Source organism: Anarhichas minor, unplaced genomic scaffold, assembly GCF_050575085.1.
Source record: "Anarhichas minor isolate MPS153535 unplaced genomic scaffold, ASM5057508v1 ptg000012l, whole genome shotgun sequence".
Taxonomy (NCBI): Eukaryota; Metazoa; Chordata; class Actinopteri; order Perciformes; family Anarhichadidae; genus Anarhichas; species Anarhichas minor.
This window is the reverse complement of record NW_027466458.1, coordinates 7980040-8003048: the sequence shown is the minus strand read 5'-3', so window position 1 is coordinate 8003048 and position 23009 is coordinate 7980040. Positions and strand designations below refer to the sequence as shown.

Sequence of the window (23009 nt, the reverse complement as noted above, 5' to 3'; positions counted from 1 at the left end):
TTAATATGTCACACTAAACATCAACAGCGTGGTGTTAACTAACTGTTAAAGGTGACTTGCAGCAACTTAAATCATTAACGTCTCATTCACTAACTTGCTGTGTAAGGGAACTTAAAGGTGGCTCAGTGTCCATCACACAAACACAGTAACTTATTCCAACACTTCTGTATCACAGCGACACTCACCTCGCCAAATCCACCTTTTCCTAGTACTCTGTAATGTCTGAAGGTATTTTTGGTTACTGGTTGCCTGCAGGGACGGAAAGAAGAGAAAAGGAGAGAAATGATAAAGAGAGCAACAAAAAGAAGACGTGCAACAACTGATCTGACCATGTGAGCGCGCAGACAGAGCAACGCTCCAATATGTTATTAATCCAGCGATTACGCAAAGCATCATCAATTATTTACCCCCCCACCACCACCAAAACACCGACTGGCTGCACCACCTTCATGCTTTAGTGCAAACATCTTTCCAGCGACTCTATTTATTTGCTGTGAGCATTTATTCTGCCATTAATTAACATGAGGCTATCATCATTATTTGCATATTATATTCATTAATCATTTTCTTTATTATCTGTAGTTTTTCCCTCGAGAGATTATGATCCCTCGACTATGTGCTGGAGGTTTAAAGGAGACAATTTGCTGCCCTTAGCAAACAAAGAAGTGGAGTGAATGAATCAACCCCGAACGGAGAATATCGAATGTGTGGAAGATCACGGGTGCCATTTTTATTGGGAGAAAAGGAACGGTTTGCATGTCTGCTTCACCGAGCGTGTAATCTGCAGTGACTACCCACCTCTCCAACCATTTCCACTGCAGGAAGCGAGAGAAGTACATGGACTCGTGGTAGGAGGAAAATGGAGCTCCACTCAGATAATCACGAACTATTCTGTAGGGAGGGAGGGAGAGGGAGGGTTGGTGATCATGTAATAACACAGTAATAAAGATCTACATGTCAAAAACAAGCAAACATGTACAAATTATTGCAAAATCTTCCAGACAGCAGAACAGACATCTGGCCTGCGTTCCCCAAATGAATAACCTTTACAATGACGAGGAACACACACATCCTCTTTATCCGATGACCAACTAAACCATACGTGTGTGTGTGTGTGTGTGTGTGTGTGTGTGTGTGTGTGTGTGTGTGTGCGCGCGCTCGCGCTCAGGCATTGCCTGGGTGTGTAACGGTTCAAAACAGTTCTCAGTGGAAAGAATGAAAAAAAGCTCAGTGGCGGTACAACCACCGTGAAAAATTAAAAATGCCTTTGAACGGAGACATTCCGCTCAACTCTAGCAGGAAACGGGGGATTTTGGGGGGAAACTGGTTTCCACTGAGCAGGAGGTTGAGCGGAACATCTAATCTCACTTTTCCTCACACGTGAATGTGGGAGTGAGTCTGTCTGAATCTATGCAATTATGTCATATATTCAGACGTAATCACCCCCACACACACAAAAACAAAACAACTGAATTGCGTAAAAGCCCCGGCGTAGGTCGAAGGATTAACGCAACGGACACAAAAGGTCTTTGAGGAACGAAGGGGTCATGAAAGTCTCCTGACCGCACGTCAGCCCGCTGAGAGTTGTAGAACATGACTCTTTGACATGACCCTGCCAGCCTCTCGTGTTCGTGTCCTTTTTCACTGCAGATGTTGTTTGACTTAAACACCGTGTCCTCTTTGACACGGTTCTACCAAACAGACGAGACCTTCAATTCTACTTCAAGGGTTATGTGGAGAAACATTACTGATCTGCATTAATGTTGTGGTTACTGCAGCGCCAAGTTTCATACATCAAATGTACTGTCCTTGCCGTCTGTGTTGTCTGCAGATAACATAAGATTACTGCATTCCCATTCTTTAAGGTGTGATTGCGCGTCTCTCTTCGATCAACACATGCGAGTCAGCAGGTTTTCATCCCGGATCATCAACTTTGATGCTTCTGCTGTATTTAAATCAAGAAGCATTTTGGTCATTTGATGTTTGATATTAATATTGTTTCTGTTATTTAAATGATTGTGTACAAGACGCTCCCAACGCTTTCACCCCTGATGTACCGTGAGCATGCCACGGATATGATATCAAGATATTTTTGACTAAATATCTAAAAGAAATGCGATATTGTAGGGCTGGTCATTGGTGCTTTCACAAAATACATGTTTGATAAATAAGAATCAGTAAGCTGGCTATAATGACTAAGTGGTTACGGCAAATAATAGAACAGTCTGGCAAGTAAAATGACATCACTTTACTGTAATGCAGCCTTTAAGTACAGCATAACTGCCCAAATGCAAAAAGTACAAATATTTCAACACGGTGAAACGTCATCATTGTGTAAAGAAAAACAAGTCGGCACTACAAGCTTTCCACGTAGAGTTCCGTACAGACAAACATCTGTCATCCAAATCATTACCAGCAGCGTCGCGACTTGAGCTTCAAAAAAGCCAGATTCAAGAAGTCCACGTATCTGCTTTACGTAGCAGCAGAGAGACTGAGACAAAGGATCGTGATCCCAAAAAACTGAAATCATAATTCCACTTTTGCCAAACATTTAATAGCCTCCAACAGTGAAAGAACAGTTCCACCAGCAGCACGTTCTCTCCTGCTGACCAGGGAGCTGAAAATCTCTGCTGCCAGCCTTCAACACGGCTGAAAACCCCAAAGTTACAGCAGATATCCCTCCTCTGCCACCCAGATGTTGAAGGGATGCTCATATTAGACGGGGAGATTTTCCTTGACCATGTTTTTAAATGACTTCATCGCGAAGGAGGATGAGGAGAGCTGCCTGTGGTTACCAGCAGCGCTGGGGTGGCTGTTCTTGGCAAAAGGCTGGAGGGCAGAGAGTTTCCACAAGGGGAGCACCCTCCGCTGCCTGAAAGAAAACTGAATTATGTCATCATGGGACCCAGTGGCTTTGTACACGAGATTCCATCGAGCCAGACTAGATGTTGATCCTTCGCAGGGGAAGTACGGTGTCTATGGGATGTTATCTCTCCTCTGCTGAACGCATGGACATCAAAGCTCAATTCAAACTCATTAAAATCCCCTGCAAAGCGCTGGTCTGCTCCGTAACCTCAACAGATACAATAACATCTTTTTCAACACACTAGCTTCACTCAGTCTTAGAAGACAGAAGCGGTCCCGGGGGAACGTAAAAGGAAGGGGCTCCAGAGAGACAGGAGCCTAGCCGTGCCTGGCTTGGAGTCCGGCCTCAGACAGACACCACTGGGAGGAGAAATAAACACCGCTACAATATGGCTTTTGTTACTCGAAAGGGAGCGGGAGAGGAAAAGAAAAAGAGGAGCAAAATCAGCACAAAGACCTTTGTCAAGAGCGGCGATACACAAATACACCAAGATACGCATGTATTGACACACTCTACCCCTGGTGTGACATAACCATATGTTCCACTGCAGCAGAATAAAATCCATGGGTGAGCTAATGCGCTGCTGCTAACTCCGCCAAAAGTCACATTTCCACGTGCGGCACCATGCTTTCCTACAGGCTATCCCTCTGAGAGAAACGGGGAATGAGCCCCGGGACAGAATTACATCTCGGAATAAGTGAAAATAAATACAAAATTCCACAACAGAGCGCAAATAATAATGATAGTGGAAGGAGTGATGACCGAACACGAACAGGAATCCCATTCAAAAACATCTGAACTGCTGCTGCGAAGGCTTTCAGTGACACAAACATGTGCCCGTGTTGTTCTACGTTTGTAGCCCCGCTCTCATTCCATTGCTCCTCACTCACTCCCCCCTGAGGGTACTTACTCCCTGAGGGTCTTTCTAACGTGGCCCCTCCTGCTGTCGCTTTCCTCTTTCTCACACCGTTTCTCTGCCCTCCCCGGTGCCCTTTTGACTACCAGACGTGTTAAAATAGAGATGCATGCAGACGGGAAGGACATGACCCGAGATGCCAAAGACGGGTGTGTTGTGTTCCTCCTCAAACACTGATGTTTACGGCTCTGGTCACACACAAGCCGCCACCGTACGCACCAACTGTCCCTCTACTTTCTTTCTCACGATCACAAACCTCCTGCCGTGCTATTGGTCTAGATAAGTGGACGTAAAACATAATTACAAGACAAATAGGCAAATAGTTCATCTGATCTGCACAACCAGCATGAGCATCTTCTGAACCTCACTGCATTCACTCTCTAAATGCGTCGTGCCAGAGCAGGAGAGCGGGCCGAGAACATAACCGAGTTTCCCAGCAATGATTCCCATTTCTCCGGCCTTCCTCAGAGCAGATTCCAGTATTCCCCCGGGGAAGCTCAAGTGGATCGGAGGCTGGTCACAGCATTTTTTATGTGGCATTAAAAGCTGCGTCGTCTGCTCTGCCAGGACTGAGCAAACATGTGTGTTTTTCTTTTAGCCAACTGATTTGATGGGGGGGGGGGGGTTGTATATTTTATGTATCAATGTATTTATGGATGTTTTCGTTCATGGTCCCTGACAAAATAAATTCTATCAAATTAAATCTGTCGTAAGGCAGAAGACCTGAGACGCATGCGACTTTCTGCCAGTTTACACAAACCAGCAACGTTTTGGAGTTCACGTTATGAAAAGCTCTCTTTATGTTTTCTGGTTAGGACTTAGGACCAACTCATCTTAACCACACAGAGAACAACAATCAATGATATCTAAGCAGAAATCTGCACACAGAACACTTCAGACATCAACAATCTTTAACTGCTCCTTAATCAATACAAACACATCAGACAATATGATATATAGAATATAGTGCACCAACGTATATCATACTAATTACTAAATGTATCGTTACCAAGTTAAATGTTAATACTTGTCATGATTTCACATGATATCATTTGGCTGATCCCCTGGGCAACAGAAACTACCTGTGACGGAGTGAAATATTTGGGCTAATAAAGAGTTACGTGGAGGTGTGTGAATGTGTGTCAGTCTGTGCAGTCAGAAGTACAAACCAGCAAATAATCCCCGGTCTGTTTGCTTCTCCTGGCTCTCAGAGCAGGAAGCAGAAGCACCTGCAAGAGTGTGTGTGTGTGTGTGTGTGTGTGTTTACGTGGAACACTGAGGTAGCTGTTGTTTTCATGCCAGCCATCCGGATGCTCTCTTTGCCCACTGCTCCTTTTCATTCGCCTCCACTGTGTGTTTGCAAGTCTGTGTGCGTGTGCGTGTGCTACTGCACACCAGGTGCCAGCTGCGTCGTCATCATCACTAGTGACAGGGTGAACTAGTCCACGCACACATTACAAAACACACACATACATACGTTTTCTGAAGGAACAGGCCTCTATTGGTGCTGCTGCACTTTAATGGCCAGACTCAATCAAAACACAGCATCTATGTGCCAGAGAGAGACTTACTTGGTGCAGTCGTTGAAGAGCTCCTTACATGGACTCTGCTCCAGCCTCTCCCGACACCCAGCGACCACATCCTGGGGTACGTCTGGCAGATGGGCTGCCGACTTGAGGGCGACGAGGAGAGAGAGAGACATGGGGGTGAGGCAGGCAGACAGCCAGAGAGGGACACAAACAAAGTGATATAAGATAAGATAAGATACGCTGCAGAGCATCACAACGTTATCAACTCCTTCTGTTTGTGAACATGTACAGTCAGACTGGTGGGGCAACATATCAGGGCTGTGGACACACCTCTCCGGTTTGGTCCAGTTCATACATAGTGGTGAGAATGTGGTAAACAAATACTGAAGACAAAAAGAAGGTTGGTTGGTTGTGACGTGAACACAACAAGACAAACCCACAAGAATGTGTGATATGGGTATGTAGCACATTCATACATTTAAATCTACTCAACACATTTCCTCCAACTACACGACAGCCCTGTTTCCTCTATTTCTAGTTTTTTTTCTTTTTGAATTTAAGTCCCGTTAGAGTGTCGACCAATGATGGTAATGAACCAGAATAGAGGTGTAAACACTACCTCACACTGCTGCAGATAGAGGTGCCAATGCTAACGGGACACACCTTTGTCTTCATACACCTTGGATTCAGTCCACCGCATATCATACAAGACTCATCGTTGGCAAATATTTAGTCATTCATCAATAAATATACGATATATAATAATGACATAATTAAAGGAAGCAATAAATCACACGGCTATTGAAAACAAACTAACATTGTTTTAAAATGACTGTGTTAATGTACTAAATAAAATCCTGCAGCTCAATGAGAACTGCAGGATTTAATTTGCACATTTGCAAATATATTGTTATGTCCATATCGAGCAGCTCTGTTATTAAGTGAGTGTGCGTGCGTGCGGCATACCCCATTATTAAAATATGTGTCTAAAACATTCAGTCCACAGTCCCTCCTCTTCTCGTCTGGAGCTAGCTGGTACATGGCCTGTCGAAGAAGAACAGACGTGTGAGCAACCACAATGGCACAGGAAGCCATCTTTAATATCTCTCCAAATAAGGTCACACACACGCACAGAGATAGAGAGAGAGAGAGCGAGAGAGAGAGAGAGAGAGAGAGAGCGAGAGAGAGAAGAAGGCACAGAGGACGGTTGAAACAGGGAGAGGGAGAGATAGAGAGATGGTACTGGTGACAAAACGTCTCATCTGAGTCAAGGCAGCAAACTGGCGACCACGTTCATTCTCACGCTTGGCCCGTTACATCCGTCACCTACCAGGGCGAGGCCTCAGTTGTCCCCCCCCATCGCAGCATCACAGACTGCGTTTTTGGGAGAATACGTAGGCAGGGAGATGGTCCGGAGTTTTACCGCTTCAGGCCGTGTGTTTCATTTGAAAACAACTCGGTGGAGAGGAATGGGTCCGAGCAATGCGACTGTGCATCGCAGCCAAGGCACGACGCCCTCGGCGAGACTAACGGCACGTTGAGCACCAACAAACTTGCTCGTTTCATTTCTTGACTTTCTTTCAGTCGGCGTGAGTTTGTGTCACGTACCCGTCTACCTGCCTTGAAAAAGACTAATATGGGTTCTTATTAAATAAGCACGATTCTCCCCTGTTTTTCTTTCTCGCATACCACCAGGGGCCTAGACACAAGCTGGGGCCTGTGTTTGCCTGCTCACCCAGGGGACCTGCCTCTGACGTGGGCTTGACCTCATGGGGGAGTGCATGGAGGAAGAGAGGGAGGTCTGCTCCTCTGACAGCCTGTCTAAATCGCTAATCACCCCGCTACGCCCACCCCACCCACCACCCCGAGCTACTGCCAAGAGCAGGCAAAGGGCCGAGCTCCCACTTTCCTCTCCTTGTTCGCTGCTCGGCAGGCCGGAGTCAGGCCGGTGTCGGGGGAGAAAATGGCAGAGAGACCAAAGAACAAGAGAGAGAGTAAAAGAGGACGTGTGAAGAGAGGATAGCTGCAAGTAATGAGTAACGGTGAAAGTCTTACCACAGTATCCATAAACTCGATGCAGCGCTTCAGCTCTGGCCTGGTGTCACAGTACTGACGGAATAACAGCCGACCGATGGGCTGCTTCTCACATAAACTGGTGTAGTCCCTGTCTGAGGAGAAGAGAGGAGACAGATGGAGGAGCGTCATTTCACTAGAAGAATACACTACAACAGTGGATCCACGCAAGCAGTAGGAAATACAGAGAAAACTCATAATTTTACATAAATAATCTGTATTTTTCAGACTCTCTCTTACCGTTGCATTTTTAGTACTGTACAGTTTCAACCATTCAGGCCTCTAATAATTACAACAACATATCCTATCGTTAGATAACGATCATAAGCTAACTAATAGATGAGAGCTGGAGATGTTGAACACTAATCGCACCGACAAACATACTTTAAAGTGCAGATATACTACAAGGGCGAGAGAGAGAAACAGAAAGGCAAGCTGTCCCTTAATTACTGCGTTTACTTATGCTACAACCAAACACACACTGCACGTCTGTGTTTTCTGTGTGTGTGTGTGTGTGTGTGTGTGTGTGTGTGTGTGTTCTGTGCAGCTGGCCTCAGCCTATTAACACTAATGGCGTCCATTTGAGTCATATTTCCTCTGGCACAAAATGAGGAAGAAGACCCAGGACGTTTTCCATCACTGGTTGACAGTAAGGACACACACATACACACATACACACACACACACACACACACGATCAACATACAAACAAAAATAGGCCACACACATGCGTACTTGTGAGTAGCGGGTGGTGGGGGGGATGCATGGGATGAACATTTGTGAGTGGTGACAGCCACTGTTTATGACTCAGCCCCCCCCCCCGCACAGGGCTTCTCATTCAAACTCACCACTCATACGACCACAAAGCCTAAGTTATCGCTTTGGTGAGCAAACAGTGCAGAGATACGATGTCTTTTTATTGCTTCCCCTTCCACTCTGCGGCTGCTGTGTTTTGAATGTGAAGATCAAAAAGCTCTCTCAGAAAAAGTCTCACTGAGATCTTTAACTGTGTTGCTTTGCACTTGCTTTCAGGCATTGCCTTTCATCTCTTCTTTTTAGGGGGGGGGGGTTCCCTATCAGCTGAGTGCTGGAGCTGGGAAAGCCCCTCACACTCATAATTGATATTTCAGGGCGTCTGTACAAGACGTTTGGAGCAGTGTATTTGAGTTAGACGATTCATCTGGACAGGTGGGAACGATGTAATCAATACCTGGAAATGTGGATCTCTTTTTACTTCCATGCAAACAAACGTGTTGACTTCCATCAAAAGCCTCTTTAGGATCACGGACTCATGTGACTTCTGTTCATGAGCTGCTTTGGTTACAAACGGGCAGTGTGGACCTCAACAAACCAAATTCTACAAAGTCAACTTTTCAGCTCTTTGAATGCTTTCAGTTTGAGTCGTTAGCGTCTGCTGCTCGGGCAGCCACACAGCCAGAGATCACGGATTCTTTATTCTAGTTCAGATGTTTCTTCACTCCTCGCTGCATGTCATTACAGCAGCGCTCTCGTTTACAATGAGCCTCCCGATGAGGTTTCAGTGTCTCGCTCCAGAACTGGTTTTGCTGGGAGGACGTTTCAGGGCGGTTTCATTCTAATGAGTAGTTCCTGCTGAATCACAGCACAATCGGTCGCTCTGGAGGTGAAACACTCGAATTTGCGTAATAAACAGAGTCACCGAAAACTGTTGTGCAATGTTCTTGAAAGGATTCCCGTGTTTCTAAGTAACCGAGACATTGGGCAACGCATGGGACGCCAACATGAGCCAAATGAAGAAATGAGATGGTTTCATGATAATAATTAATACGTTTTAATTGAACCCTAGCTCAGTTTTGAATGGCATTACAGCACTGACACTTATTAGTAATGCATGCCACATATATAGAGAATATTTTCAAATCGTTTCGATTTTTATTACCTATTTCCATCAACATAACTATCTATCTATCTGTATGTATATAGATAGATAATTATGTTGATGGGACATTCTGAGCCTACTGATAGTGTTGCGTCTCGTCTGTCACACTCCACCTTTATATTCATACAGCGGGGAGTCGCCTCAGCAGCTCCGAGGAGCCGGTGTTATTATTTCTGTCATAAGTTGTTTACATTTTAACGGTACACAGAGAACTGGGACGTGGCAACAATCTACACCCAGGGACACGTGAATGATTTCAGCATCTATGTTTTCAGAACTTAACGGTAAGCAAGTCAAATGTTCTACAAACAAAGTATATTCCTGTCAGAGCAACAAATACTACCGACGGAGTTCATGTCAACCAACTGTAAGAAAATCATATAGTTTATCATCGTTGCAGCCTTAGTGGGGTTGACTACTCAACAACAACTGTATCAACGTCTTTCTTTTATCTTGTTCGATGAAGTTTACAGATTGCTCACCTGCAAAACAAAGGATTCTGTTAAAAAATGTAGCCTTTGAACATAAAAGCACCTACGGCCTGAAAAGAAACCACAGTATTCTGGGTTAGCGTGTGTGTGTGTGTGTGTGTGTGTGTGTGTCCAAGCTGATTCCAGGCTCTAAATCCTTTGAATGTAAGAACGTAAGACGGCCTTCCACCGATGAAGAATGTCCTCTTTGGGTGAGAGAACAACTGTGAAAGTAAGATGAGAGAGAAAGAAACATGACAGGAAAATGAAAGGACTGAAAATAATGAAGAGTTGTAAAAGCTTGAACGAGCCTGGACGAGCAACTGTCTGAGCCGGGCAACGAAGCTGCAATTACAACTTAATTAAAACTCCAATTTAGGCCGTGAGTGAGTGAGTTAGTGAGACACTGATGGCCGGATGTGCACAAGTGTACTCGCGTGTGACCCGCTTCTGAGGCCGACGTGGCAGAGATGAAAAGTAAAAAGGAGCAGGTGTTCTGTATGCATTGGTCAGAAGAGCGAGAGAAAGGGAAGGGGAGATAGAAGGAGAGGAGAGGGAGGGAGAGCGGCCTAAAGCTGGCAGACAAAGTGGCTGCAGCCCACATAATGTAATCTAGGCTCCCTAGAATACTGCGCACTTGTCAAGGCTAAGGTCAAATGCCTGACATTATCAAGACACAACAAAGACACGGCTATCAGTCGCTTTACTCGCCTTCTAGCCGCCGGGCCTACACTGTGTGGGTATGTGTGAGCGTCTCTGCACATGGGCGTGTGTGTGTGTGTGTGTGTGAACACGCACTTGCCTACACGTCTGTGTGTTCAAGTAGGCAAAAGGGATTATTTTGATCCCGCGCTCGGTGTGATAGGGGCATTACGCAATAGCTATCTATGCAATAGTGACGTATATAACCCTCAGCTGCTGCGTGCACACACACACACACACACACTTTTAGAATCCTCTGCAAAGTTATAATCCGAAAGGCAATAAATATGCAAGATATGACGAGCACAATGCGTCTTCACACTTACGGTGACATTTATGTGCTGCTGTTTTTTCGGCAGGTAATTTATCCCGGCTGAATACAGACGCATTCAAGTTTATGATAATTAGATCTGCGAGTTATGATTTGTGATATGAAGACAGAACGACGAGGAACACAATCGACGGCGAGTGAGCGATATCGCCGTAGGGAGTACGGGCGTCTCTTTCACTCAGCCTCCCTTCTTTCCTCACGTCGTTTCTCTCACTCGCTCCTGTCCTGAAGAGATCTTTCCTCCCCTGGTAAAAGCCTCTCTTTGTTTCTGTTTTTCACTCGGCCTCTCCATAACTCTCCTGTTCTGCCACTCTCATGTTCCTCTGAAGTGGTGGAAAGAGGGAGGGAGAGAGAGATGCAGATAGTGGGAGGGGGAGGCATGGAGACAGAAAAGAGGGAGGGAGAGTATGTGGGGGAGGGTAGCACTGCAATCTCTGGCAGAGATAGCAGTGACGCACTATTACTTACACACACACACACACACACACACACACACACAGGCACCTACACACCCACACTTCAATGCTGTGGCATTCAGAGGACCAGGGTGGGGGGGTGGGGGGGGTTGGGGATAATGTAGCCCAGGAGTAGGGCACTTGTCTGGGCCACAAAGAGAGAATCCGGGCCCTACTTTCAAGTCAAACCTGGATGTGGAGAACAGGAAGGAAGATGTTTTGATTTGGCGTGCGAGCAGACAGATAGTCGGTGGGACACGCACGTAAGGTCCGGAGAGACTTTGAGATTAAGATACGGCTCAGGATTCCCCGAGTTAGACAAGAACACAAACGCACATCTATAAACACACTGTTTCCTGTCCCCCGCCTGTAAGTGCGGGTGGAGACGGGTAGAAACAGGAAGGAAGTCCAATCTGAACTTCCTCCCGCAGTCAGACCCACCCCAACGACACAGTGTGGCACGTTATCTTCCTGCCTCACACCCACCCACACACACACACACACACACACACACACACACCGGGTTTCTTACCGATAGAGCGGCGTAGCTCCTCACACTGGCTGATGTGTGGGAGTTTTAGCATCTCCTTCCATTTCTTACTGCGACCGTTCCTCTTCCCTCCTCCACCTGAGAAACACAGAGACACATTTCAATCAGCCCATCAATCAAGTCACTGTTTCAACACTTGGAGTTGTTACCCACAGCCAATGGTTGGCATCGTCAACACAAGAACGAGAGTACAGCCAGCCTAGTGTGTGTGCGAGTGTGTGTGTGCATGAGAGCATGTTGACCTTGCAGCGACCAGAGGCAGAGACAGCTGGTTCATCTCACCAGTCGCCTCTATTCACCATGACAGAGCATGTGGTGAAGAATGTTGACAGCTCTAAAGATCATGGGGCACACACACACACGCACACGGCTCTTTCCCTGCAGCAAACATTACTTTAACATTATGGGTATCTCTCACACACACACACACACTAACACACACGGTGGCGTTGGAGATTCCTCTCCGTAGATGAGATGACCCTTAACACGAGGGGTGAATGACCTCCTGGTACAACAGCGCTCTTCAAAAGGACCGAGGTCACTCCGTATATTTATTTTACTGAAGTGCTCATTGCAACACCATCAGGGGTGTGTTAGTGTGTGTGTGTGTGTGTTAGTGTGTGTGGGGGGGGCAGCATTTCTGATGAAATGCTGCTTTAATTAGCAAAGTAGCAGCTTTACACACAAGCAGCCGACCTTTAAAGAGGCGAGAGGAAAGCTTGGACAGTGGGATCGACGTTTGTGTGCGAGAGCGTCCGTGATCGAAACCGATCATCATTTTTGTTGCTTACTCGTGTCACTTTTCTTTTTACTCCTGGTCAGATGAAATGAATGATGGTCAGTTTAATCACAGTTCTATCCTTTTCCATCACTTTCATCTAACGTGTTGCTCTATCTATAACAGGCGAGGACACACCAAGAGCACATTTTCTTTCCGTCTGATGTAAAAACAAAACAACTTTTTTAATTCCTCACTTTGAGGAATTATGTACACGTTTAAGTTTTCAAGATGGTGCAGCGCAGTATAAAGTTATCATTTAAGTTACAGACAAAGCAAAGAATAAGTAACTAGTCTTGTGATTTAACTTTACCGTCCACATTCACACCAATAAAGCTTTCTCAACTTTATAGACCCAGTTAGGAAGCAGCCAATTAAACGTGTAGTAAACACGACAGAGACATTTTAGTGCTCGACTGTTTTCAATACTGCTAGTACACTGTGGACACATTTCACATTTAAAGAAACAACACAAGGCATCTTCCTGGTTTCTATCAATAAACAGACAGAAGGAGACAAACATCACTCGTCTGTGGCCGTTGCAGGACTGTAATGAGCCAGTCATTTATTCTGGCCCAGGTGTAACACCACCTGCCTGCCTGTGTGAGTCCTAACACGAGTCACGTTCTTTGTTTACGTTCTCAATGATCATTTTGGGGCAGTGGCTTTGGAGGGACGGCCGTCAGTGTTGCCCAACTTTCTTGTTAGATGTAGCAACCTGTGGAGTGAGTGCTGCAGCTACTCTCATTGGAAAAGACTTGGCAACACTGGGAAGAATTTTTCGGTTGGATAATTTTTTAGTGCTCTTGCTAGTTTCTCAAGATTACCGAACCTGCCTTTAAAGGACAGAAAGCACCTTCTACAGAGACACACATCTGATTCCAGAGTCAGCTGATTATTCTTGGGCACACATTGCTGTGTTTCCCATCACTTCAAACCCAGGCTTTAAAACACTCCGTAAACAAACTAGCCCGAGCGACCCACGTAGACGGGGACGGTTTGAGGATGACAGAGAGGGAAATCCTCTGTCCCGAAGTTCACCAGCCACCAGCTGGTCCGGCAGTGACATGAGACGGCTTCAACACAAACACATACAGGGGGTCACTGTGGCCAAACACCTGCAAAACAACACCTTCCCAACACACACACAAGCTTGCACAGTGTTCATGCTCTTACAAAAACACTCCCATTGCTCCATTACTGCAGACTTACTCACACTTTTTAGTCTTGTTCTATGTTCACAGTGAACAGTAACAACTGGAAACATACTATAAAGCCAGATATGAGCAGTCCGAGCTGCCATGATTTATTTGGACAAGCAGTGGTAGCACACACACTCAAAAAAGTGACTTTGTCACGCCAGGAATGGTTCGACGGGAGCGTTAAGAGACGAGCTCCTCGTAGACGTTTTGCTGACGGAGTTTATAAGATCCCACTAGTCTCAGGTTTTAGTTGAAAGACCGGTTGTGGGGCTGCAGGACACACACACACACACACACACACACACACACACACACACACACACACACACACACACACACACACACACACACACACACACACACACACACACACACACACACACACACACACACACACACACACACACACACACACACACACACACACACACACACGTCTGGAGATAGCCAGTTGCACACACTTGCTCCACAAATACACAATGATTGCAGGCAAAGCAGCTCAACAAAAAGTAGCAAACTGTCACAGATTGACTTCTTCCCTATCAGAGGATGTTGTTAGAGGGAAGTGTAAGTGTTGAGATTAGTAGTGCCTGTAATAGGATGAAAGTGACGATGCTTTTATACATGAACAAAAAAAGACAAAAGGGGGAGAAACGTCACCTAAACATGGGGTCAGAAAAGAGAGAAGGAAAGACAGAAGAATTAGGAAAACAACTAAATGAACAGAGATTCTAACAAGAAAAGAAAGACAGGGATTTAATAGCAAGCTAAGGAAGAGCGCATGTGTGCGTGAGTGCACATGCCGAGTCGGAGTTGGCTGGGCCACCCCACCCTGTTTAATGTCACTCTGACGTCAAAGCCATGTGTGCAGGCCCTTAATGCAGACAGGATGGAGCAAGTATTTATTTAACTTTGGTTCTCCCCTCCGAGAGAGCGGGGCCCTCCATAAACACAGACTTCAGAGCAGTTTGGCTCATTCATAGCCGAGCAACAGCCAGCGGCGCTGAGATCATCGCGCAGGACCTCGGGACGGCTCCGCGCAGGCGCGGCAGTGACGAGATTCAAATGTCGGAACATGTTGAGAAAGACTCGGGTGTCAAATCAGGTGACATGCCTCTCAGCCAAGGATGCACATTCCTGAAGAGACACGTTTACGCGTTACCAGCGACTGGCCTCACATCATCCCCCGCTCCCCGTCACTCTCTGCTGACAGCTATCCAGCAAAAAAGCAAAAGGCCATTTAAAGAAAATGCGACACAGCTTTGGCCACAGATGAATGGATGAGCGAACATTACACTCGGCTCATTTAAAACAGCGCACGGTAACCAAAGCTTGGTAATACGATCCAACAGTGTGTTATTTCTTTTAAAAGGGGACACAAAGTGCCAAAGGCAGCACTGCAAAGAATGTGTACGTCGTATTATAGTAACAACATTTCTGTGAAATCACTCGGCAGCACTTTGATCTCACAGTAGGGATGGATGCACCAACAAGGTTTACTTTGTGTCTTCTTACATTTTAAAGTCCGGTTCGATGTATTTAAGACAGTCTGGGAAACGGAAAATACACAAAGAGAGGGAGTAGACGGAGAATACTTTCATGCCGCTTTTGTTTGTATGTCTGCGAGTGTGGAGAGAGCTATGACTGCATCCATGAATGCTACATTCACGGGTCGCTTCTGTTTTCACATTATGCTCTAAATGCAAGTGCAGGTCAAATACAGTCAAACACCAGCCCAAATGTGCTCCGCCCCCTGTCCTCCCTGTCCTCTCTCTCTCCTTCATCTCAAGTGGGAGCCGGTACACTGTGGAAGTATTGTCTCAGGGCATTTCACAGTTCCTGCAGATTCTACAAATTCAGACTTGAGATTCATTCACTTTTTAAAAAACAGTTCAAATAAAGCTCACAACGTATTTCACACAGACCGTATAGAAGAAATCCTGTGTGACTGATCGGCATCTAAAAGCTGGCGATAAGTTGAATTTATAGAGAAACCGGTGAAACCCAAATCAGCCAACAGATGTGTTATAATAGAGCGCATTAAATATATATTATATCAGCAGATATATTGGCTCATAAGTCACAAGAACATGAAAGATAGAAATGCCAAATATGTGTTTGAGGTAATAAAAGAAGTGCTGAGATTATCTCAAATATCGATGTCATTATCATCAGCCTCAAAATCCAGTATCGGTCTCCATCGCTCAAACTGATTTTTTCTAGGAATAAAAATCGTTCTTTTATGAAAAGAAAGTGAATATCTTTTGTCTGGCCAACGGTCCAAAAGCTAAACACGACAGCCAGCCTTCTCAGATGTTTCCGTGAACACAGAGGCGTGCGGCGCCGCCGTCTTTCACAACCCGTCTTCATTTGGCATCGCCATATGGGAGAAGCCGCTCGCCCATCTGATGAACACATGTCACATGCCGACACACAGAAAAACAGCCACGAGGCCGGAGACTCCAGCTCGTCTGTGACAGTGACAGACCGACCATCTTCACGCAATCCGCTTCAGGGCACACTACGCGTCGGCACACAGTGACTTATAAATGAGTGCAAGAAGCTTTAATTACCTGAACACTAAAGGCATGGAGGTTAAAGATCAGCTTCAATTTAAATACAATAAGCTGAGCATGAAAGAGAAAAGTAAATCAAAGCTAAAAAGCCAAACATGCTGTTCGGTACGCCACTACATTTTGGCACCAACACCATCTAACTTTACAAACACTGATTACAATGTTTACCAAGTTATTTTTGGCCAATGTAATCATACCCTGAATATTTAGTGCCAGCCCATACCTCGCGAGAGTCACCGTCACACACAGACACACACACACACCCCTGCAGCAGTCACATCGGCCGCTCTCTAAAAAACACGACTTACATTGTCGGAAATGAGAAGAGGGTCATGCATAGTTTAGGGCCCGTCGTACTGTGAGCACGCACACAATGGAGCCTGGCCATGATAAACGAATGGCCTGCTGCTTTCCCATACAGTGCATGATTGGCTGGAGTAGCCCCTAATAAGGAAAACATTAGCTGCGAGTATCTGTGTTGCCCATTCAAAGCAACGGCCCAGTGTTTGCATAAGCTGATCCGGCTGTATACTCTCACTGAAAGACACAGCTGAGAGAGAGAGAGAGAGGGAGAGAGACTGTGATCCTCACCTCGCTCACATGGCCCCTTCCCTTGTTTCCTCCTCTCTTACTTCAGCTTCTTGCTCCCCCTCCCCCATATGAACAGTTTTCTCCTCTTGTTTTGCCTTTAATAATTCTTTATGGCCAGACTTCCCTCTCTCTTACACACACACACGCTGTACATAAACATGCGCTCTCGCTCATTCCAGTGATGTGCCGTGGTGTTTTGCAAGACCTCTCCTTCCTCTGCCCCGTATCTCCGTGTTCGAGATATTCCATTAAAATCGAGCCGAGGCGTGCTTGAAAACGGACCCTTGTTTTCACAGCGTCTTGAGGGAGGAGAGGGGGGGGGGACACACATGGTGAGACTAAACTTGAGCAAAACGCACAGAGCTGGATTGAGTAAGAGGACGGACGGAAAGGTTAATCATCTATACGTTATCTACTGCTGTCTCTCAGATGAAGGGCCCGCTGGTTAATTTCACGGCCTCGCTGAGAGAGCAGGAACACACAAGCAGCAGTCCTCTCCGGCGCTGAGCCCTTGGGTGTGGAACACGTAGAACGTTTTACACATTGAAGATTATCTGTGATAAGACAACCCCTTCAAGTCGTGTTTGAAGGAAGAACCGACATCAAATTCAACCAAGGGCAGACGCCAAAATTGTGACTATGAATTAATACACTTGCTACAAGACTTTCGACTCTGCCAGACCTTTAAAAACTCTTTTTAGAGAAACTAAATCTTAACCATGCCACGTTGTAAATACACTCAGCCGCACACATCGCTGACAGCTGGGTTCTCACAGGAAGAACGGCCATTCAACGTTTAATAAGGCAGCTGGAACAACGTCCCTATGATGTTCAAAAAGTGCCTCAAAAAGTGCCTCTTCATGCTCAGTCAAGGAATTGTGCTATGAACCTCCCGGGTAGCCACCCAGCTAAGCGTCGCCGCTAGTGCCATGCGGCACGGCCGCGTACGCAACTCGCTGCGTCTCGCTCCCCGCACAGCCCATTTGTGGGTGTAATAACTGTAAAATGAGTCCCACATCAAGGGACAGTCACAAAGCAATGTGCTTTATGAGCCTCAGCTGGAGGAAACACCCCAGAGTGATGACAACAAGTGTTAGCCCAGCTATGACCACAAAACTAACAAAGCTACGCCAGCTAACGTCACAGGAAAAGCCTCACAAGTGGTGTGAGAGGACCTGCTGGCCTACAATTTGAAGGGGGGGGGGGGGGGGGGGACTCCAAAAGCAGAGGTAGATCCTCTTACATGTGTTGCGTTCTATGGCAAAGAAAAACAAAGAGAGAGCTTCCAACTTGTAAGGTGGAAATAACTTCTATAAGCAGGATTAGTTTCTACTGTTTTTCCGGGGAATGTGAGCACCGGACCGGCCACATTCCTTCCTTTTTATGAAGACGGTAGGAATGAAAAGAGAAACAAAGCGGAAAAAGATCTTTATGAAATGTGATTCCGGGAAGCTGGATGAATGCCCTGCATGTCCAGTCCCTCTTTACATTTGAACATGAACACATGTGTGGAAGCGTAATACGGTGGTGAACATATGTTCGTGTCTCTGTTGCATGCAAGTTTGTATTAAAGAGTCATACACGTGTAAATGCTGCTCCTCTGTGCCCTTTGGGTATTTCCATTGCTTCTCAGCACAGACACATTCATCTACCAAAGCTGGGATCTTTGGAACGGAGACAAAAGGCAGTGACGGCGGTATATTTCGCTGAAAGTACAGATTTTTATTAATTTGAGGAAACGCAAGCAGTTGTCAGCCCCTCAGGTGTGTTATTTTACTAACTTTAGAGTAGAAATCCGGTACTTAAATGACAGTTTAATCCGGTACTTAAATGACAGTTGACAGTTGACAGTTGACTCAAGTGGTCTATGACACTCAATAGACCAGAATGCATTGCAGACATCCAACACGTTGGGTTTTGACTACAGGGTGCAACTGAAGAAGAGCTCTTTCTGTCGTGCTCAACCTATATTTAAAACTCATAGCTGAATGCAACAAGAAAACACAGGCTCTCATAGGGAACCGTAGTCATTCTCTAACTGAAGTAAAAGCTCAACAAACCCCAAATGTACAGCTTTGAATGCTTCCTTATTGAGACACAACTGTATGGTCAAGGTACAAAAATGTATCAGTTTGTATCAATAATTGTTTCCCATCTCATATAAATGTTAAGTTGATCAAAGAGACCCTCCAATGTGGTTGTTAAAGAGCTCTGTAATGGAGGCAGGACGTTTTACAGCTGAAGAGTAAACATGGATTTTTCTCCACAGACTTCACACCGCCATCTGCTCGGCTGTGATCCGGTGCTCCGCCAACTCAGGTGCAGCAAAGTTTTGTAAACAGTGGAGCCTGCGGGACAAAGTATGATAACACTGTTTCTAAATGATCTCAAGTGCTTTTAACGGCATTCTGTCCTACAAGCTTTCATATTCATCATATCAATATCAGCCAATGCAGTCTGTGATGAAAGACAATCAAAGCAGGCCCTCCGATGTGTTCATCGGTAAATGTCGAACGTACTGAATACTACTCGACGATGTGAAAATGATTTAGACTGCGATACAATTATTGAGGAGGCAATGTTGTACTGTTATAGTGTTACACTGCATGAGTCTGTGTGTTGAGATGAACTCTCTAATGCTTGGCTGAGGTTTTACATCCACATGACCTGTGGGCTGCAGCTATGCTTCAAATGGTCCTTTCATATTCTCACACACACCGTTTCTAAAACTTTGTATCGTATTCTCATGGGAGCCATTATTAGCAATAACTTCCTCTGACGGTACGAGACTTTCACCTCATGCAAGCGTAACCTCTTGCAGTCCGAAGGGCCCCCGAGGCAAAAGACAGAATTGAGATACTGTAAAATGTGTTGGGTTTCTTTTTCCACGTAGTGTACTGAATGTATACATTTCACAGAGGCAGAGGCGGGAGAGGCGTCATCTCGACGACACCAAACCACTTCCCTTAACGTGTCATTTCAACTGTGGCAGACTGGACACACCCTGTCATAACACTTCTCCCCCTGGCCACCCAGCTTCACATCGACAGGTGTGTAAAAGATGACTTTAAAAAAGTCAAACGTTTTGAGCGTCTCGTGGTCAGACTCAAACGGTCGTCTAGGTTCCGGCAGACGTGTTTGGCGGCCTTAATAATCGAGAGTTAATTCAGCGTATCAGCAAACAAAATGATTGTTTATGCACCGTGCATATTTATTAGTGCGCTGGGAAACAGTTTGACATTTCCTGTCTCCACAGCGAGGTCAGAGAGTTACAGGAAAACTGATTTAATGTCATGCTCAAGGACACATCAGCAGGGCAAACGCTTGCTGACTCAATGGATGGGACCCGGCTGAGGCAGCTGGTAGACAGACTCCACTGCTCGCGGAGGCCTTGATGTCGTGTAGCATGGAGGGGCTGGAGGAGGGACTCTTGCTGCTGACCTCTGACCCACAGGAGCCGCTTCCTGTCTGGATTTATCCGTATACAAAAAAAAAAAAAAAAGGTGGGGTTCCCACCGCAGCTCGGGACACTGCCAGTGTTGACAACTGTCACTGTGACACACTGAAAGACTTTGACAGCTGCAAACACCCACCTCTGGAAAGCCTAATTAAAATCAAATTAGTCTCCTGTGCACCTTAAAAGGATAAATTGGGAGCCATTAGCGGTTTTAATCCGAGTGCTAATTAACAGAGTCAATGGTATAACAGGGAGAAATATAAACAACACTGGCTTATTCAACATATTTGACGTGGCAGAGGAGCACCGACTACATCCAAAATCCTCATTAAGACTGAAAGGACTGACTGTTTTCTTTGTTGATAAATCTGTTATGTCACAATAATAATAAATGTACATCACAAGTCACGATAATAAATGACTGGCTGGTATATTAACGTGATAAACGACTCAAATGATTACTGAAAAAAAACAATAAATGTCATGTCAAATGATCACCAAATGTTTCTGCACACATCTGACCATTGAAGCTAAATGATGGTGAAGTTGGGCCACGTATGGAGACACATACCATGCTCCTTCCACTCTCTGCACGGACCGTACCCTCATCACCGAGGGCCCTCTGGAGCCTCTGGCCGAGGACACTGGCAGGTACCGAGGCTGTAGATCCGATCAGCGCACCGTCACGAGTAAACACTCGTGACAACGCCAAGCACCATTTAACGGCAGGTAAAGGAAAAGCCTGGAGCCTCGTGAGGAACCAGCTGCCGCTAAGAAATGGATTCACTGCCGCTGTGAATAATCCATTTCACAGCAGTGTTGGCGTTTAGTGTTGAACTGAAACGCAGTCCGATTATAATGCAAACCATAAGCAGGGGGAGGCCTCCGCGTACGCACACTGAACTGAGCCATGCAGCCGCACTGTGAGCGAATACAGCGCATCAACTTTGACAATAGCCTCTGGAGGCCATATAGCCTGATGCTGGCGTCCAATCCGATTGGACGAGAGGGAAGAAAAAAGAAGAAAAAAAAAACATAAGTGGAAATCGTTGACTAGTAATAACACCTTTTCACCCCCCCCGGCAGCTGATACAGTGCTGTACACCCACCCTGCGCCCACTCACTGGCCTCTCTGCTCTGCCATCTCCTGGAAAACAGATGGACACTCGCTTCTTTTTCCGCCTCCAGGTGAGCTGCTGCGGGATCACCGGCCCGCTGAGCAGCGTGCACACCCGGGGCCGCGGGGGGGGGGGGGGGGGAGACCGGGCCTTCTCCCGGTCCCCCCCGCCCCCCGCCTCTAAACCCTCCACTAGAACAGTGTTCCCCCCCTCCCACTAGGTCCTTATCAACAGCCGAAACGGCAATGCAGTGGCATATTTCTGCGTCAAATAACACCACACGTTCACGTTACATTTCTAATTGGGCTTTTTTTTTTAAACACACGTATTTAAACCTACAATGACAGAAAGCGGCTCGTTACTGAAGCACCGAGCCCCGCTGCGCAGCTTTATTTTCGGGGTCAACAACTACAATATCATGTAATGTGAACACCGGTAAATATCCGTTATGTCATCGTAAATATCCACAAAACCACTGGTGCTTGTGTGGAAAAATGTGCTCGACAGCCTCTAACGCAACGCCGCGATGCTGCAAACACTCCCTGCGTTGTTCATCTCCAGCCCGCTGGGCCTTGTGTTAACCTGCGCGGCAAATATATGCGCGTTGTTGGTGTACAAACAGCTGATTTTCAACGGAATATGTTCGGTGTCCGCCCAGAGACGAAATGCGCTGCGCAGGGATGACAGACAGAGAAAAGCATAAATCCCGAGGAGGACAGCCGAAAGCTCGGGCTGGTCCGTGTCCATGTCGGAGAAGCGGGGGACCCAAGAAAAGAAAAAAATAGAAAATACATTTTCATTTCTTCTTGTTGCCATTCTGCTGTGCTTACCTTCTCTTGCCTTCAGGAGAACCGTGTTGGCCACGATATTTTCAATCTCCATTGTCAGAATGTGAATCCGGAGCAGTCGCGATACATTTCACTCAGCGGAAAAAGACGGTTTTTCAGATCAAACGTGCCGACGACGGTGAGGCTGCTGCACGCGCACAGGGCTAACGCGGCACTGGCGCATAGTAGGTGTTTAATAGTGGTCGTCGTTCCTCTCCATGGCAAGACGGTTTTTTTTGTTTTTTCTATCAAACCCTACCGATGGAGCGCTGTGATTCCGACGGTGCTTGTTAGCATTCACAGCCTGCCTCCCTTCCCTCTCTGCCTGCCTGCCTGCCTTCCTGCTTCGGTTCCCTCCTCCTCCTCTTCCTCCTCCTCCTCCTCGCCCCTCCTCTGCACAACGAACCAGCGAGAGTAGGAGGGATCAATTTACAACCAGTGCAACCGCACACACATTCACACACAAGTGCATTCATACGTACATGCATGCTATTTCCTAGGCTTAAGTCTCCTGAAATTATGGATGGTTGTGACATTTATTGTGTGGCAGTTTTGGATTAAAACGTGCTTTATGTGTGCGGTTGTCTACAAGTTTCCCTCTCCTCAACCACAGGAGCGAGAGCCTACTGGAAAAATCGAGAGGAAAAGAA

The 23009-nt window shown here is 46.2% G+C and overlaps 1 protein-coding gene across 2 annotated transcripts in view; it reads right to left on the bottom strand.

Annotated features, from left to right (window-relative positions):
• grk4 (G protein-coupled receptor kinase 4) overlaps window positions 1-22710 on the bottom strand; it is a 36861-nt gene extending 14151 nt beyond the window's left edge. For both annotated transcript variants that reach the window (XM_076090659.1, XM_076090658.1), the window contains exons 1-7: window positions 22363-22710; window positions 11793-11888; window positions 7367-7479; window positions 6278-6355; window positions 5354-5454; window positions 799-891; window positions 186-249 (exon numbers count right to left, since the gene is read on the bottom strand). In XM_076090659.1, coding sequence (XP_075946774.1) covers window positions 186-249; window positions 799-891; window positions 5354-5454; window positions 6278-6355; window positions 7367-7479; window positions 11793-11888; window positions 22363-22414 — 597 coding nt within the window. In that variant the 5' untranslated portion in view covers window positions 22415-22710. The remainder of the gene's footprint in view (window positions 1-185; window positions 250-798; window positions 892-5353; window positions 5455-6277; window positions 6356-7366; window positions 7480-11792; window positions 11889-22362) is intronic.
• Window positions 22711-23009: the final 299 nt, after the last annotated feature.